This window comes from Mobula hypostoma, chromosome 25 (genome assembly GCF_963921235.1).
Source record: "Mobula hypostoma chromosome 25, sMobHyp1.1, whole genome shotgun sequence".
Classification (NCBI taxonomy): domain Eukaryota; kingdom Metazoa; phylum Chordata; class Chondrichthyes; order Myliobatiformes; family Myliobatidae; genus Mobula; species Mobula hypostoma.
Genome location: NC_086121.1, coordinates 24,024,333 through 24,043,024, shown reverse-complemented (window position 1 = coordinate 24,043,024; position 18,692 = coordinate 24,024,333). Strand labels below are relative to the sequence as shown.

The 18,692-nt window shown below is 37.8% G+C and overlaps 1 protein-coding gene across 2 annotated transcripts in view; it reads right to left on the bottom strand.

Annotated features, from left to right (window-relative positions):
- Positions 1-391: 391 nt before the first annotated feature.
- fbxo42 (F-box protein 42) overlaps positions 392-18,692 on the bottom strand; it is a 54,542-nt gene continuing 36,241 nt past the window's right edge. Inside the window, exons 6-11 of one of the 2 annotated variants that reach the window (XM_063033433.1) lie at positions 18,452-18,562; positions 18,005-18,101; positions 16,186-16,242; positions 14,510-14,626; positions 12,358-13,502; positions 392-4,309 (exon numbers count right to left, since the gene is read on the bottom strand). In XM_063033433.1, coding sequence (XP_062889503.1) covers positions 12,372-13,502; positions 14,510-14,626; positions 16,186-16,242; positions 18,005-18,101; positions 18,452-18,562 — 1,513 coding nt within the window. In that variant the 3' untranslated portion in view covers positions 392-4,309; positions 12,358-12,371. Of the gene's footprint in view, positions 13,503-14,509; positions 14,627-16,185; positions 16,243-18,004; positions 18,102-18,451; positions 18,563-18,692 lie in introns of both variants that reach the window. The other variant, XM_063033431.1, reaches the window with a different exon arrangement.

The window sequence follows — 18,692 nt, the reverse complement described above, 5'->3', positions numbered from 1 at the left end:
AGCCTAAATACTATTAAGTGTTGCACGGATGAGGTTAATTGTTTACTTTTCCATCTTATTTTCGCTAATGATGCATTCCCCTCCTATTTTTCATTTTCCCGTTTGATTTTATTAGCTTAGGACCCAATCTAATAAAATCAAACTGACTCTCTAGCATTACGATGAAATAACTTTCTTGAAATAGATGGCCCTATCCTTGTTTGTCTTGTCTTCAATGAAAAGGTGAGCTTCTCGTCAGCTCTCAATAACTGAATTGTTGTATTACGGCAAATGCAAAAGAGCATATTTAAATAGTGAGAGGTACGAGTGTTGGATTATTAAACCGTAAGATTTAAGTTTTTTTTAATAAGTAATAAGACAAGCATGTTTTTTTTTTACAAAATGACTTTAATATAAGAAACAGCTTCTTTGTACCATGATCTGATCAGGCAGGACTTTACAGACACTTAACACAGGACAGATACAAGCTGAGGTCAGAACACCTGTCACATTGACTTCACTCAAGAAAGTAACAAACACCTAATTGCAAAAGACTTCAAGTAAATTTGGAATGGCATTTTTCCCAAAAGTAGAAAAAAATGTTAGTGCACATTTAAATACAAATATTACAAAGCCCTGGAGTCTTTCACTACTCTAACATCTTTATTGGTCAAGGCAGGCAAGAAAGGAGCTAAGATCGAACAATTCTGGCCTTTCTATTTGGACATTTAAACAATTTTTATTACTTGAAATAGAAGTAATCTGAAACTTTGTTCATATTCATACTCCACCTGTAACTAATGTGAGGACAAACAATACACACAAAATATCCTTCATTTTACCCATTCCCAAATATGAAATTTAGACAGTGAAACGGGACACAATGATCCTTTTTTTAAAAACAGCCATTTTTACTTTATGAACTGAGAAAGATACTGGAAACATTAATTAAATGTAACTGTCTGATTCTGGTGCTAATTTAAGTGGTATCATCCCCATCAATGCAGTACTCATACCCATACTCCACAGATAAGCCAGAAGTTTGAGTGTTTATAAACTACCATTTCAGAGATAGTTGTAAGATGTTGTTGGCAGCGGTGTTAAAACAAGTATTTTTGCATAATTACTGATATCAATGTGATTTTTCTATAGAATGATGTAAATAATCTAAGTTTAATCTTAAATTTCATTAGATAATTCCAGATGATTAGTTAAAAATCACCCAATCACTTGTTGTTAGAGACCCTTGGAGCCTGGATACAGAAAAAATGATTTGGTTAGTATTGTGTTGGTGTGTAAAGCACCACCAGATTGACCAGGCATATTCTATCAATATTTCAGGCTAACACTCCAATACCAAACTTGGAAACCACTATGACCACTATTATTCAGATAAAATGACAACCAGAAGCTTTGCACTTTTTTGTGTAAATCAAATCCCATAGAACGAGAAGGTTGTCCAACATGGGAAATAGGATAAAATGGACCTATATCCTCTTTAGACAAGAAGTGTTCTTAAATGAGCTTGAGGGGATCAAAGACTGGAGAGTTCCAAAAGGGATTGTGGTCACAGAATGAGGAGGTGGTCGACATTTAGTAGTGGTTAGGTTAGCATATTTTTGGACACATAAATGTACAAGGACCATATTGGAAGCTGAAATTGAGGTTTAGTCACGATTTTAAGGAATGATGGAACAGAATCCATGGCTTGTTCCAATTCTTTAGACAAATTCTAGAAATAGTATGCACATTAAGTATTTTCTGGCCTTTTTTTTCCCTCTTAATTCTGTGCTTGTATTGACTTCTTTTTTCATTTGGATAATATGTGCTGATGAGGACATTGGTTGCACCAAAATCATTTGGAATTGATACATGGGATAGGAATAGCCCATTGCTGCATTTCATTGGATTAATACTCTGGCTTAACATTTACTTCCTTTTTACCACTCTCTTGACCAGGCCATCATTTCTTGATACGTTAGATTTTCTAATCTTTCTTCCCACTGCTCTTTTGTGCTAGACTGCAAACACAATTTATTTTTAAAACCTGCCATTTGCACACGTCCCACATGCCCCTTTCCACTACACCAAGTTATTTAATCATCCTTGCCATCCCCATGGCAAACCTTAACAGGTTTTCACTGCACCATCCAACCCATTACTCCCCAGCAATGTACTTGCTTAAAAGCTAATCGCCTCCAACATCCATTAGAAGGTCACCAACCAGAAAATCTTGTTTCTCTCAACACACATGCTGTTTGATCTGCCAAATCCTTTCAACTTATTTCCCTCAAATATTGACACCATATGCAGTATTTTGTCTCTATACAATGTAACTACAGGTATAATTATTCCTCACTTCACGGTAATTATAGGAATGATTGCACACTTTTATCTTCCTTATATGCATCTATCTGGAATCAGATTTAGTCTGGATACACTTTTGCAGTGCCTCAGTCTTGAAAACAGACACAGTGATGTCCATTTTTTAAATCCAGTTTGTTCAAGTAAAGACTCTTCGCCACTTCAACAACAAATTCTTAGGATGGATAGCCAGTGTCAGCAAGATTCATCTTTAATATTCAATTCCCACATTTTTGAGATTTATTAATGAAGGCACATCACAATTATTTTGTAGGAAGAAACTACACTGTTAAGTCTCTTCATGTTCTTAGAATATCCCAGTTAGGTACCAAGTTTTCATTGTAGTTTCTATATAAGCAACTCAGTCTATTCCTCTCCTCACTTGATTTCCATACCTTTAATGTTCTTTGGAGCAACTATAAGTCCCGTTTATACATAGTTATGGATTCCAAATTAATAATTTGAGAGAACTTTTGATTCTTTAATTATACGGCATATTTCAAACAATCCGATTCCTAATCATTTTTTGTGAATACACTGTGCCTCTGGTTGTAGTCCTGTGCACCAGCAAGAACCTTTTATCTCATCACCACCTCCAATTTTCAAAGCTTTTTTTTCCCCCCAGGCAAAGTTTGTCCTGTGATAACTAGCCCAATACAAGAGACTTAACAGGTCACTTAGCCTGTGAGAAACAAACTGGGCGCCATGTATATTTACTGTAGATTTTTTGGTACAGCCCTGTTAAGAACCTCGGGGTACTTTACTCCATTAATTGTGATATACAAAATGTAAGTTATTGTTGAAGGCACTGAATTATGTTGACCATTGCCCTCTCCTTACACCAAGAACATCATCACTTAAAATAAGGCCTTTTAGCCTGCATGTATAATAGATTATGTATTTGACCAGTGGGCAAATGGCGATCTTTCTGGCTAAAAGTATTTCCTTTTAAGAGAACTGAGAACTTCACAAAATAATTTATTACAACTGGTCAAACACTGATGTCTTGTTTTTTTAAGCAAATGCTGGTAACTGTTGCAAATAGTAGGTCTAGTTGTTTCAGATTTCCAGCTCTTTTAATGATGTGTTGAAATATTGTAATTTTCCTTGCGCATCCTTAAGAGTCAGTGAGGCAACTTTCACAAACGAGTATGTAATTAACTACCAAATAGATTTTTATAAATAGCAGCAGAGTTAGCACTATTCATAGCTTTAAAATAGAAATCTGCATTGATCAGTCTCCTAATGGGATCAGGTAAGGCAGCAGATATTTGTCCTACATTAAACAAACTAAGGAGTCTACCTTCATTTCAGCAGCAAAACATAAATTTACCAGTTTTCTGAAACTGAAGAAACTGTGTCCATTGAGACCTACTTGAGGTAAAAGTTCCTGCTGCTGCTCAACATATACTTAGGTGCCTACATGGTCACTGTATTCAGTAATCTTGCACTATGAAAGAAAGTGATTGAAATTATTAAGAGTTAGTGATGGGAGTACACAACTGGCCCAGCCTGAGCTCATCTGTCCAGTAAACATTCACCCTTCTAGTTAGAGGTACATCGATCCCCAATGCCCACTCTGCGTGGCATTAAGTATGCCAAGAAACATAATTGAAGGTTCCATGATTTTGCATTAGTTGTTGCAGTCTCTGTCATTTCTTAAAATAGATGGGTGCCTTGCTGGAAATCAATAGAGCATTAGATAAGCAGAAGTAAGCTGGTTTCAAAGTCTTGGAGCTGTTAATGCCAGGCACTTAAAATGGTAACTTCCAAATAAAAAAAAAGGCCTTGTACTCTTAGCTTCTGATGTATGTGAAACTGTAGTTACTTGCCATGACTTCCCTTTATTGTATTCTTGATGAGTATGGCTTCCAGCCAATCTACCAGGCACACTGCGTGTATATTCTGCAATTGTTTAGATCAGTCTGTAACTTCCAACAATGTAGTACTAAGTCTGTTTTACAGCCTGAGAAAGAAGCAAAATATTAATGTTATAAGATATCAGATCACTCTGGACATGAACCAATGTTAAATGGTTTGTGGGAAACACCTGAAAAAAATCAATTGTATAATTTCTTTCACAGGGACATCTAGCATAACCATATTTTTCATTAACTTCATGAACTTTCAAATGAGCCTCACTTTAGAAACAGCTTTGTCAAAAAATGGAGATAAAACTACTTTGACCACTATTGAAAATGACTATCAATTCAATAAATCTTAGGTGAAAATCAATCAAATCATCTGCTTGTATATAGTTGGAAATAAAATTCTAACAAAAAACTCTAAAAGCATCAATTTAAGTAAAACCTGACATTTAAAGTTTTGACATCTTTTAGCCAGCACAAATATAAATGTTACACAATATGCTGTATAGTCATTGGTGAGGTAGCTTTAGGACATCAAGATCAGTACATCCAAGTTTGACCAAACCTATCATTCTACTCTATTAGTGAAACAGAGTAGCTTTGTGTAAATATAATCGATGTTGAAAATAAGGGGTCCCATCCAAATTTAATTAACAGTGGGTCATCACCATTATATCTACACTATTCCAGCTTAACCATGGCATATAGATGACATATGTTCAACTAAATATGTTTTTTCCATTCCATTGCACTGTGCTCAGCCCACTTCCCTGCTTTTTCCAATTGCTACCCTCACTGGGGAACAGGTTCCAGAAGAGCTGGGTATCCCTTAGCACAGAGGTTCCCCAACCCTTTTTTTATGCCATGAACCAATACCGTAAAGCAAGGGAACCCCTGCTCTAGCATGTTACCAAAATTGTCATTCATCATATGTAAGTTACTTTGGTATGTTGGAAGGCTATATAATCACAAAGGACATCCCAACTTCTATAAACATGCACTTTCCATCTGAAGAACAGTAGTTTATATTTCCTACTAGGACAGTGCCATTCATTCCTATAGCTAATCTGGCCAAGATCAGTTGAAGCAAATCAAATCAGCAAATTAACCTGGGACCTTCCTTGATAATGACTCAAATGCATGGAGTATTAGGATTACCCAGTCTGGGCAGTACTTTGCTCAGCAGCAATAATAATTCCAATCTTTCTTTAAGCAACATCTTTTTAATTACAAATTGGTTCATTTTTTACAAAACTTCCATTACACTCCAAATCATGGACTCAGGAACACACCTGATCAGCTCAATATGCAAAGCACTGTTGCATTTGTGTGGAAATGCTATGCAGATTTCACACAAGACCACTGTATAATAAAAAGTTTCTGACACAAATAGAAATTGTACTGACGGGGTGAAACTCAATTTAGCACAGCTTACCAAAGCTGATTCAATTACATGCAATCATCACAACAGTAATTTAAGAACAAAAGCAGGTTTTACAAAATTCTACCACTCACATTAAATTGACCATTGTTGAAATTTCTCCAAATTGCTCTTAAACTTTATCTTTCCACTGATAAAGCTTGCCTTGAAATTTTGAAATCAAGTGTGCTTTGAACATTACAAAAATTTAGGACGAATAAAGATGCGTTGGGTTCATGAGTGTGTTGTGTACAAAGGGGTTGTTAGGTGGGAAGAGGGGAAGACGGGGAGACAGATAATTTCTTACTTCCACGAGGACCGACAAGGATAGAGGGATAGATATTCGATACATGCACTTTAGCAAGGCCTTTGACAAGGTCCAGCTTTGTAGACTGGTGCAGAAAGTTAGGACACATGGCAAGCTAGCCAAATGGATAGAGAATTGGCTTGGAGGTAGGGAAGCAGTGGAGTGTTGTTTTTCATAGGATGTCTGTATAAGTGCTGGGACTCTGTTGGTTATCATAAATATTAATGATTAGGACAAAGATATATTTGGTGAGCAAGTTTGCAGGTAACACCAAAATTAATGGTATAGTAGACAATGAAGGAGGTTAAGTTCCAATGGGATACAGATTGACTAGGCAGGTGGACAAGGGAATGGTAGATGGAAATGAACTCAGTTATGCATTTTGGAAGTTAAACCAGAGCAGGACATACTTTAGTGAGAGGTAGGGTTCTGGGAAGCTGTTCTTGGTTCACTGAAAGCAGCAACACAGTTTGACAAGGTGGTGAAGGAGGCTTATGGCATGCTTGCCTTCAAAAGTTGAAGCACTAAGTGCAAGAGTTGCATGTTACAGCTGTACAAAGCATTGTGTGCCATTCTGTTTACCATACTACAGGTAAGAAGTCTTTAAGCTAGAGAAGGTATAGAGAAGTTTCATAAGGATATTGCCTGGATTGGAGGATTTAAGTTATGAGGAGAGAGTGGGTGGGCTGTGTGTTTTCTCTGGAGCAAAGGAGGCTGAGCAGTACGAGAGGCATGGATAAGAAAGATAAAATCTGTTTTTATGGTAGGGATGTCTAAAACCAGAAGGCATAGGTTTAGATGAGATTTAACATAAAGAGGAGCTAGAATATGGAATCAGGAGCTATAACAGTAAAATTTAAGAGGCATCTGGACAAATACTTGCATGACCAAGGCACAGAGGGCTAAGAAATCGTGGAATTTGTATAGACAGGCATGATGATCCACATAGACCCAGTCAGCAGAAGAGCCTGTTTCTACACAGTGCAACTCCATAACTCAATAATAAATCATTTACAAAGAAATGATTAAAAATCAAACAGATGGTTTGTAGACAAAATAACAAAGAGCAAGTCATTGGCGGTGCTGCACTTGAAGATCCAGTGCAAGATCTTCAATACTGGCCACGCATGCTTGTGCCTATGTTTTGTATCAGACATGCCTGTCAGTGCTAAATTACCTGATTGTTAGTGAAATGCATCAGGCACAAGATATTATTTTTGTTATTTTTCATTAGTATAAAATGTATATTTAGATTTTTGAAAAAAGATCCAAATTTGTTTGCACTTTTAAACAGTATAAAGAAATGGTAAGTCAATTAACCTCAAGAAAATCTGCTCTACCAGTTGCTCCCCAGAAATCACAGATTATGCCTTTTCAAATGTTTTTCATCTGATGAGTACAGGCACGTTGCATGTAAACCAGAGAGATTTATCCAATACCAATTAAAAATTCCTGAAGTATTCAAAGCAGCAATGGCATTTCAGAAGGGGCAAAAAAACACTACAGAGATGATATCCACTGCATAAGCCTCAGAAACTATGCAGATAACTGAAACTAAAAATAAACCCATCTGTTCATATGAGTTAAAAATAAGAGATTTTGCTACTATAGATCATTCTGCTGTTTCACAAGTTCAAAGGTTAATTAAATTCCCATGACCTTTTTCTGAACCATATCATTCTACCACTGCATAAACTCATTTGAAATGTGAGCATATGCAGCATTTCTTTAAAAAAAATCCAGTTTCTATTTTATTCTTGTTTCTTAAGCATTCCAAATTTACTGATGTGTTGTCTAAAGCACACCATAACCTAGATTATTCCCTTAATGGAGTGTTGAGAGAGAAAATACAAAGTACGTCATTTGTCGCATTTACAACATTGTAGAAGTTTATACTAAGTTTATGCTAATTGTTTTCATTTGTCTATTAAGTGAATGAGTTTCAAAAGTATTTAATTGAATACAAAGCCTTTTAAGAAGCACTGACAACATTGTGTGTACTCGTGCTTCTTTTAATTAGGGTTCCTTCTCTAAATCAGTCACAATCCTAAATTATGTTAAAGTTATTATATAACCTCATAGATTAATAGAACAATTCTCCAAGTCTGTTGAGTATAATAATCCCATGTGAAATATTTGGCCATCGAGGGGGAGCAATCACAGAAAAGTATAATCCTGATTTGGGTAATGGAGAGTAAATATAAAAAAGTGCTCTTGTGAAGGTGAGGTATTGGAAATAGCACTAACCTGCAAGCATGATATCTAAAATAGAACTTATTCACTATTTCATCATTAAACAAATTACAATGGGTATAAAATTGAAATAGTGGAAAAGTGATATGAAGAAAACTCATGAAGTCAAATGTGCCACTTCAGATTTGAGAAATAGATAAACTCTTACATTGGTGAAAATACTTCCTGTTGGCAATGATGGAAACCTGCAAAGGAAAGTTAATGTTGCCCTCAAGTTCTCTGTTAAATACAGCAATGGACAGAATATTGGGAGGAGATTATTAGTAGTCAAATTCAAGTTTTGAGTGGTAATTTTGCATTTGGAGTTTATTGTGTAGATTTGTATTGAGGTTCAGTTTCACAAGAGCTGAATTTATGAAATTATCAAATGTACTGCTAACAGCTGAAGGCCAAGGGAAGCGGGGGGTCAAAAGTTGGGCAATCTCTAAGCATAATTAGGTGATTGACCAAGTACATACATAATGAAATCAGGCCAGAAAGGCCAGGATGTGCAAACAGGAACTGCATGTACAGTATTGCTAACTATACAATCTGGCATTTGAAACACGGCAAGAATTACATGAGTCTTTGAATCAGACTACAACTGCAGAATGAATGGATCCAAAATGGCATGGACCTCTTCTTTATAGGCACGGATTGGCAGAACAAAGTTAAGTAGATAGGGATACATGCTGATTCATAACAGGCTAAAACAACTTATTCACATACTACTAGTGGGCTTCCTACTGTTTGTGCTGGACAAGACTAACAAATAATGCTTTGGCCATCAGTGAAAAAATCCTAAACCCCAGCAAAGAGCCACCCCATCAAGAACCATGACTGAGAACAGATGGTTTGCCATTAACAAGCCATATTGCATTATTTTAGTTATGTTATCACAGAGAATTTGCAACAGTTACCTGGTTCAAAACACCTTTCACCAGGCACATAATCCTGGAGCCACATCAAGCTTAAAGAGGCAGTAGATACACAACCTACACAATAACTGCATAAAAAGGGATGGATTCTCAAACATTCTAAGAACCAGAGGAGGGATGAATCATACTAATCTGAACAACCATGTTTTGGGATAAAAACATTGCATAGAATTTACTATTAACACAAGGATTTTCTGAATCAATCTCGTCAGAAAAGAGGCCAACATAAATAGCACCAAAGCTGTGGTTTTACCTGCGGAAAGATTCAAACACATGGGCACCACAGACCTTATCAAAGCAGGGCATAAATTCAATGAACTGAGGATGTATTCACCAGATATATACCCATACCACCAACAGCCATATCATAAACCTGTAACACATCAAAAAGTAAGTTTGCACACCAGCTATATTTACTGGATTCAAATTTGAGCAGCATTTTAGTTCATTCCTATATTTCTTAAAATCTGTAGAAAATAAATCAAGCAGCAGGTCTGGCAAAGGGATTATATCTGTGCAAATCTGTGCAAGCCCATTACTGCCTTCAACATATTTTTTCACCTTGGACAGCAGGGCACTACTGCGCATACTTAATACAGCCACGGGTTTTCAGCAACTTGCACCACTCTAGAGCTGTGACAAGCTCACATTTCTCCAGAGTGGCTTCCCTGTGACCTCAAGGACTGCAGAGGATTCTGTGGGTTTAGGGGAAACTATCAACACTTTACAATTACTGAACTGCTGCATTTTGAAAGGATCTGGCATCTGCAGAGAAACCAAATTGGTATAAAAATCACCTGGGCCTCTCGACTATGTCGCATTACATAAAATATTGTGTATTCTAGAGATGCTTTGCTTGCAGCAAGCTCCAAACCATCACACAACAAAGTCGGCTGAAGAGGCAGTGTGAACCACTACTTTTATTAACTGGACTGGATATTCTTCTCTACTGTGTAATGACCAGATTTGGAATGCAGTTCCTCTAAACCCTCGATAATATATGGATGGTTACACAAATACTTATTAGTAATCGAAACCTCGTCCATCAAAATTCAAGATGACCATGAGTTCTAATTTGAAAACTACAATCTTCAGTCACTAGCCCCCAGATCCTGGAGCAAATTCTTTAACTGATGGCTTGCATTTGCTGCCATTCAGTCTGAAAAGATGCAATTTCTGCTTTTTACAGCTCTTGACTAAATCTTACAAAAGCTCCTGCATCCTTTATAATCAGCAGTTTGTTACATTTAAACAAGTAATAAGGTGAACGAAACAAGAAGACAATTTTTCCCCCACAAATTGTCTCACTTTAGAAGACGCGATACATTACAGCGAGGGGATTGAACACACATGCCCTCAATTTCATCTTTAGTCCGAAATACAGCCACTACGGTACAAGAGCTGGAATTCAATGTTGTTACCTGTCCTCCCACCGAAACTTGAAAATGGAGACAGGGTGAGCAAGTAAAATTAGGAGGCAAGACTATCTTAGCATTCAAAGTAGCTGCAAGGACACTATACAGCCTAGAGCAGAGGTAGGTTAATTCTGTCTTGGTTTTCTCCTTTGCAGACTCACCTTGGCTGCTACCCAAAATACAACACAATTATACAGGCAATTTCCCATACATGTGGGAAATTACATGTGCAACTCACCATACTGGCAACCCTAAAAGCAATGTAACAGAAACAGCAGCTGGCAATAAAATGTCAGCAAGTTAGACTGACATGGTGTCTGAGGGAGAATGCAATATCAGCACTAAAATAATAAAATAAACAAAGAAAATTGTTCAAGAAATGCCCTTAATCCAGATTTGCAGCTCAATACCCATTTCTTCATGGCAGCTTAGCCTTTCAGGCAATTACTGGAGGCAATTATAAATTAGATGATGCAATAGGTGAATAAAAGAAATTACAAGCAAATTCCAATGTGACTTCAATACCACATCCACTGTTTATGGTGTAAACAGACACCACTATAAAACTGGTGAACAAGGCCATTGCATGATGCCAATTAATAGCTATAATTGAAAAACAGAAGTCAAAAAGTAAAATACGTGTTTCACAAAAGAAAAAGTCATCTCCTAATGAATACTTATGACACTGAAAAAGTTAATTGACATCAGCAGAATGGGAAATGCTCCCAAAGACAGCTGAACCAATTAGCTCTCTGATATTTAAATATACAGAAATAACAGTTTCTGTTCTGTCTGAACTGAAATAAAGCAGTTTACCATGACAGACAACAGGCAGACTTTAATATAACATTGAATTTCTGCACAATCTAACTGAATATTACCACACTCAGTCAGTAACAAAGAAGGCCTCCTTTTATCCTGAATTTATCCTAATGGGCAGTAGACTCGGCTGTACGGCAATTTTGCATCTTCATCAGGAACACTAATATTGCTTGGTTTTCTGTCTCCCGATAATAATAGGATAGATACACAGATGTCCTTGTAAGCAATGAAGTTTAGTGTTTTCCTCCCAACATGGAAAAGTACAACAAGGTATGAGCTATTCAATGTTTAGCTGGGCAAGTATACCTCGACTTCTGGAGAGGAATGAGTACAATAATTGAGTCCATACTTAAACTTTTCTCTTGATACACTACCTACATCATTTCTCTTTAAAAAAATAAATTAAGTGACAAACTGCAATAAAAGAAAATTGAAATGCTTTACAACACCTTTCACGGACCTGTATGAATGTGTCAACTCAGCTGGCTTTGGGGTCAGCATGTGCAATTCTTGGATTAATGGTTTATGTCAATTAGCTGATTTGGTAAAGAAATGTCACAGGACAGACTGAAGTTTGCAACCACATTATTGAATTACAAAATTGCCCGTATTAATGAACTGGGCATTTCCTCCTGTTTGAAGTTGTAACTTCAAACAAGGCACGACGTACTCCTGCAGACTCACTGTGCCCTGCCAATGCAACGGTAGTTGTTTATAGTAAGATCTCACCTAGCTAAAGCAAGTTTGCTAACTTGTAGCATACCACACAAGTTACCGCAACAGGAAGTGTTCACGCACCACTTCTTTATCCGATCAGTATTGAAAGCAGCAGAAGCTTTCGAGAACATAGCGAGAATCAAATTAAGATAGATAAGTCTGAATATAACCAACTCACTGGAATGGAGTAAAATTTTTAACTAGCAAACTTTAAACCACTTCCAGAGTAGTTTTACAGATAAATCTTTTTTTTTAATTCACAGCTTATGGGTGTGCGTCAGGTAATGTGAAATACCTGCAGGCGGTGCATTATCTCTTAGCTCGCACAAAATACAATGCATTGGTTTTTGGATAGTACTTCACATTCTGTTTCTTGTCCATCAGTCCTCCAAAAATTATCAGTTCTCCCCTTCCTTGCACAACTGTGTGGAGGCTGGTTTCCGGCGGGCCTACGACTGAGCCACTGTTGAAAATTTTCCAACTAACTTTTCCCTTCTCTTTTGCATCCTTTATATCCAACACATACATTTGCATTGGCTTGCAGTTCATGCTCTGGTATAAGGGCTTGCCTACATTTAGAGACTGAGGTGGGTGGTGGCCTAATCGACGTGCAATTGGTGGCAGAGCATGTCCATCTGCCTGGGCAGGTGCAGGACGTTGTGGTGCATCAGTACTGTTTGAACTTTGACCATGATTTCCGGGCAACACAGATGAAGGAGCCGAACTTGAGCTTGCTGGCACGGCGGATATCGAACTTTGCGGTAAGAAATCCCTCACTGCCTCCAGCCCTCTTCGGAGTGCTCCTGGTGAAACTGGGCCCGGAGAAGCAGTCGCAACATGAGGTGGTGTGTGAATTCCATTTGTTTGCTCTGAAACATTCCCAACACTAATCTCAGTTCCTGGACTTGTCCCATTATCTTCTACTCCATGGCTGGAAGAGGGTTTTGAATCCCAATTTACCAAATCCTGGGACCTATATGAATCTAATCCTGATTCAGCCTTCTGTTCCGCTGCTGTGCTTTGTCTCATGACATGGGGAAGTCCTCCAATTGAACCTCGAAGATCATATCCTTCCACCACAGATGATGGGATAGGAGATCCCGGCTGCACTGGGCTATCCAAAGAACCAGATAAGGATACTGGGGATAATGTTCCACCATTTAACACTGGTGACCTTTCTCCTTTCGCTGGAGATAGGCTGCCTTCCCGAGAACTGGATGCAGCTGGCCTGTGCGTCCTTGGCCTCAATGTGCCCCAACGTCCATTCACACAGGGAACTTCATCAGTACTCCGTACAGGGGATTGTGAACGATGTTCTCTCATTTCTGCGCCAAGGGCCGGTGGTGTGGCACTGATAGGAGATGGCCGGGAATGTAAGCTGGGGCTCAGAGGGGCTCTACCACTGGGAGCCTGGCTGAACACTACCACACATTGACCAACCTAGAAATCAAAGAGAGATTAGGTAATCTCATTTATATATAGAATACATAATTTTTAAAAAACACAATAAACAATTAATTCATTTAAACTCACAAACAATTCTCTTTCTATCTTCCTTCATTAAAAGAATAAACAAAATTGAAACCAAACACATTAACATGTTTAAAAATGTGTACATGTAACTGCCAAAACAGAACCATGTCCATTTGAAGCTAAAATCAAATTATCACAAGCTTTGACTTTCTGAAAAAGGTTATGGCTAGCTACTGCTGAGATCTTAGCCCTCACTAGTGACATGCAACTCTTGTGAGTTGCACAATGGATCTACCAATAGCTAAGCAGCTTATGAAGAGAAGAATTATTTTCTAACCTATGCACTGGTCACACTTTGACCTGAACTAAGGATCACCAACAACAACCAGTATTCAAAGCAAACAACTGGTAATATGATGGCAAAGATACAAACAGACACTAATATTAAATATTCGGTTGGAAGAAGGGAGTCAATCTGATCTATAGGACCTACGGAAGCTACGGTCAATTTGGGATCAAAGAGAAAATGGGCTGCTGCCCAGAGAGGATAGGGAAAGAGAGGTCAGAGCAGGAAAGGGAAAACAAGAGGAAGGTATATGGGAGAAGTAGTTTGGTGTAAGATGTATGGTAGGGACAAAATGAATCAGGGGCACAGAGTAAGAGGGAACAGGGTACCAGCAAAACAAGAAAGAGGGAAAAAAGGAGGGTGTCAAGGGCAGGATTTGAGCTATTCAATTACAATCATCATCGCTGAAGTAGTTTCACTTCATACATGGAATACTGCAAATAAATATTCTGGTTAATTTGATATTTAGTACTGAAGTACATGATACTAATCTACAGACCCCAGATGAAATCAGCCAATTCAGCATGGATCCTATCCAGGATATTTTTGATCCATTCCATCAATTTTGGTTTGAACCACCACCCATCTAATGTCTGTTTTGACTAAGTAACCTATTGCACAGGCTTACCCTACAGGCTGGATGGCACCATAACTCTGGTGCTCCATGCTCCTCATTCTCCACTTTTAGCTGTTGCCACGTCCAAGGGGTCATGTTCATGTGTAGCAGCCATGCATCTTTAAACAGCTTTTTTGGAACAATGATCAACAATTAACATACAAAAGGCATCTCAAAGTCATTTTCAGGATAGCCATATTCAAACACTAACATTCCCCACATAACACCCTTAATCTGAAGCAACAAACAAACTGAAGGAACTCGGCAGGTTGAACTGCCTGTGGGAGTAAAGGAATTGTCCTTTCCTCAGTCCATCAATCACCTCAGACTCCTGCATCACTATTCCTCTTTCCCGCTTTATACAGGCCATCTGACCTCTCCACTTAGTCCTGATGCAGGGTTCCACCCAAAATTTCCTCTCTACAGATGCTGTTCGATTTACTGAGTTCCTACAGTACATTGTTTATTGTTCCTCTCTGTACCTTGTAGCGCATTGGGCGGCAACCTTTGTTATTTCTTTAGCATTTGCCTTTTTTTTAAATGAGGTTGAGTTGCTAGCTCAACGCTCAACTCAGCACAGATGGAAAGCATGCAAGGAGCCAGCCAGATTCGAACCCAGGACTACTTGCCTCGAAGTCTGGTGCAGATGCCTCTACAACAATGGTCAGCTTGCAGTTAATCGCTTGTTGCTCCAAATTCTAGAAACTGCAGTCTCTTGCACTGCCCTTAAACCTTAAACCCAAACCTTATAAATAGGGACGAACAACCAAATTCAACTCCAAGCAGAAGATTATACCCAAAGTGCTGAAAAGTAACTTTTTAAACAAGGTGCAATTCTACCATCTTACTGGGTTATGCTATACATTCTTCTTCTATAGGAAGATCAGGAGGAAGGGTAGTTTAAAATCTATAGATTCTTCAGATCCCAGCATTCAACTTTAATGCTTTCATGCATTAAAAGCTTACAAAGGAGAACTGAAAGTAGTCTTTAAATGTAGTATCATAGCCAGTTAATATACTACACAGGTGAATACAGTAGGGAACTCCTACCTCTATTTAATTCAGTTTTGATGTATACTTTAAGGCAATTTTATAAAGTTGCCTTAAATATTATTTCACTTAAAGCAATACAACTGTCAGAATATGCAACATGATATGATACCACGTAGAGTAACAGTTAGTATGGTAAGGTTAAAATACTGGTAAAAGGAGAGCTTTTCAAATTCTGCTCTATCTTTGAGTTAGCTGTAGCACCTCAATTTTTTATCCTTTTCCAGTTGCACTTTCTCCAAAACACTTATTCTTCTTTCTAATATACCTTTTTAAACAACTCCATCTATTCAGTATCAAAGGGGCCCCTGGAGTTATGTGCTCAACATTCTCTCACACCCAGGTCAAATATTTTTTTCTACATTTACTTTTAAATGAGTTTTCTCTGACAGCCATCTGATCCCTGTGTTATCGACCAATTCAGAATGTGCTAATTTCATTAACTAATTCACAGAATTTCCAAATGTATACAAAGCTTTAAACTCCTAAAAGGATTATGTAACTGTTCTTAAAAGTACTTTTTTCCCCCAATTACATTTGGCAAAATTTGCAGTGCTATTTCACTAGTCATGATTATAGCCCCAAGAATACTACATATGGAGAAAATATTCAGTACAATGTACAATGCTAATACTCACTGCATTGGGTCCTCCACAACCTCCCAGGATCAGAATAGTTTCATGATCAATAATAATCTAAAATTAAAAAATAAATCATTTTTGGTATAGGATTACTGATACTCTTCTTAATGTTCCTTCAAAACTGTACTTTTAAAATACAGGATACACTCATTGTGTCAACCAGATGACCTAATTAAATTTAAGAGTGAACTGCTATCATGCAATAATTATGCAAACTAGCACTAGCAAATTATTCCCTGAATGTTAAAACTATCTTGCTTTAGAGGAACCACAGAAGCAATATATTCCACGTACAGGTTGAAACTCTCTAGACCAGCATTCTGTGGTCCAGCATACTTTGAATCTATATTACAGATCTATATTAATTAATGAGTATCTAAAATTAACTGAGATCTATACTAGCCTTAGCTAATTAACCTATCGGTGCAAGCTTTGTGGTTCCCACTTGTTTCCCACTTATGGGGACTTTGGGTTAAGGACAGTACACAGTAATCTGACATATCCCAGGGAATGTCTATACTTAAGAGTTTTTCTGCTCAAAGGATGATGATAAAGGCAATTTCGGTGATCTGAATTTTCTGTGTATAGCACTAAGGATGCTGGATTAGAGTTTCAACTTCTTCACAATAAAACGAGTAACTTACAAATATTTTGTGAATTTCATTATTTCTTTTGAAGCTTACAGTCCAACAATAAAGTGTGCAGATCTTCAAATCATGCTATAGAATCTTTTATACATATTTACAAAGCCTCAGGTAGACATTGCTTGCTAAAAGCAGCATCTCTGACAACACAGCACTGGTTTAGAACTGCAATAAAGGTACAGATTTAATTTTCAGTTCAAGGTGAGATTTGAATCTACATCCTTTCAGCTTTGAGGCATAAATACTATCAAGGATGATAACTTCAACCATTAAAATATACCACTGTTTGGAGAGGAGGGTTAGAGGTAGTGAGAAACAGCACACAGCAATTTACTTTCTTCTAAAGAATAAAAATTATTACAAAAGGTGAAAATAAAATTGGAAAAACTGAAGGAAAATAAATACTAAATAAGAGCAATAAAGATTTTTTTTTAAAAAGTCAAGAAATGTAAAAAAAAACAAATTACATGAGGAATACGAATTCTTGGTAAAATAGAATGAAGTCTAAGGTGGATCACAGTCGGATTATTTTAGAACCTGTTACCACTACATGTAAACATTGAAAATTTAAATCCTGTTACATGATGATGATGACGACGTCGACTCAGGCCTGAGAGGCCAGCGTCGGGCATTTTCATGCCTTACAAGGCGTGGATGGGAAGGCTGTGTGGGGCACCACTCCTCACGCAGACATCTCACAGTATTTTTCTTTATTTTACGAGGTCGAGCTGCAAGCTCAACACTCAACCCGGCACGTACGGAAAGTGTACTCGGGAGCGGCCCCACTGAATTCGAATCCAGGAACCTCCGTTCTGGAGTCCGGCGCTGATGTCATTGCGCCACCAGCCTACATCATGAGTCATACGAAAATCTTCACAAAACTTATGGATAGTTTACTAGTTACCTAGGTCAGCAACTCACAATTAGGACGTTAAAAGTCAAATCATAAATAACTCAAGCCTAGGTTGAATCAGCTTTGCTCCAGTAAATATTTAGCCTCAAAAGGCCATTTGCTATTCTAGAGACCAATCCATCCCTGATAAATCAGCACCAAATTCCTGATGCAGTGGCACCAATATAAACATCTCAAAGGCATCGTACATTTCCCATTGCATTTGAAAAGAGCAGCCCAAAAATAAAAAGCAGAAAAGTCAACCTTTGTCCCCTCTCACCTGGGACTGCCCACCCCTCGGGTGAGGCACGTTACCCGAAGTTGCCGGTTTAGACCAGGCCCATTGCTCCAAATCCAAAATCCAGACCTCATTGCTCCTAAATAAAAAAAAAGTTACAACAGAAAAATTATAAGCGACATTTCAAAATCATAATCAAGTGATCTCTCGGTCCAGGAATGGCAGCAGCGGTGTCAAAGCTTAGCCACTCCATGAAGGAAGAAAAATTAGATGCTTCAGATGAAGCAACTCTAGGATCTCCTGGGAATAAATTCAAGAGCAAACTTATTCTTCCTGAAAACAGGAACTAGATCACACAATACATATGGTAGAGATAACCAAAACAAAATCTGGGACACACAGATCAAGAGTAACCCAAGTACAGGATCTCACTGCATAGTTTTCAACTAACTTATTAGCAAATTCATAAATATGTATATATACACATACATCTGTCGAGAGCCTAATGAACCTCCGAATACAATCATTTTATCTCCTATTACAGAAGATGAGTGGCCAGCCATTGGAGGGGGTCCATGAGTTGTGACAATACAGTTCCACCTTCAGAGAAAGGGAAAAGAAAGAAGAGATTTACAATATTGTAATGAAGATATTCACAATTCAGTCTCATGTTCTTGCAAACCAAAAACCAGAACAAAGGAACATTCAAATAATTTTGTTTCAGGCCCCA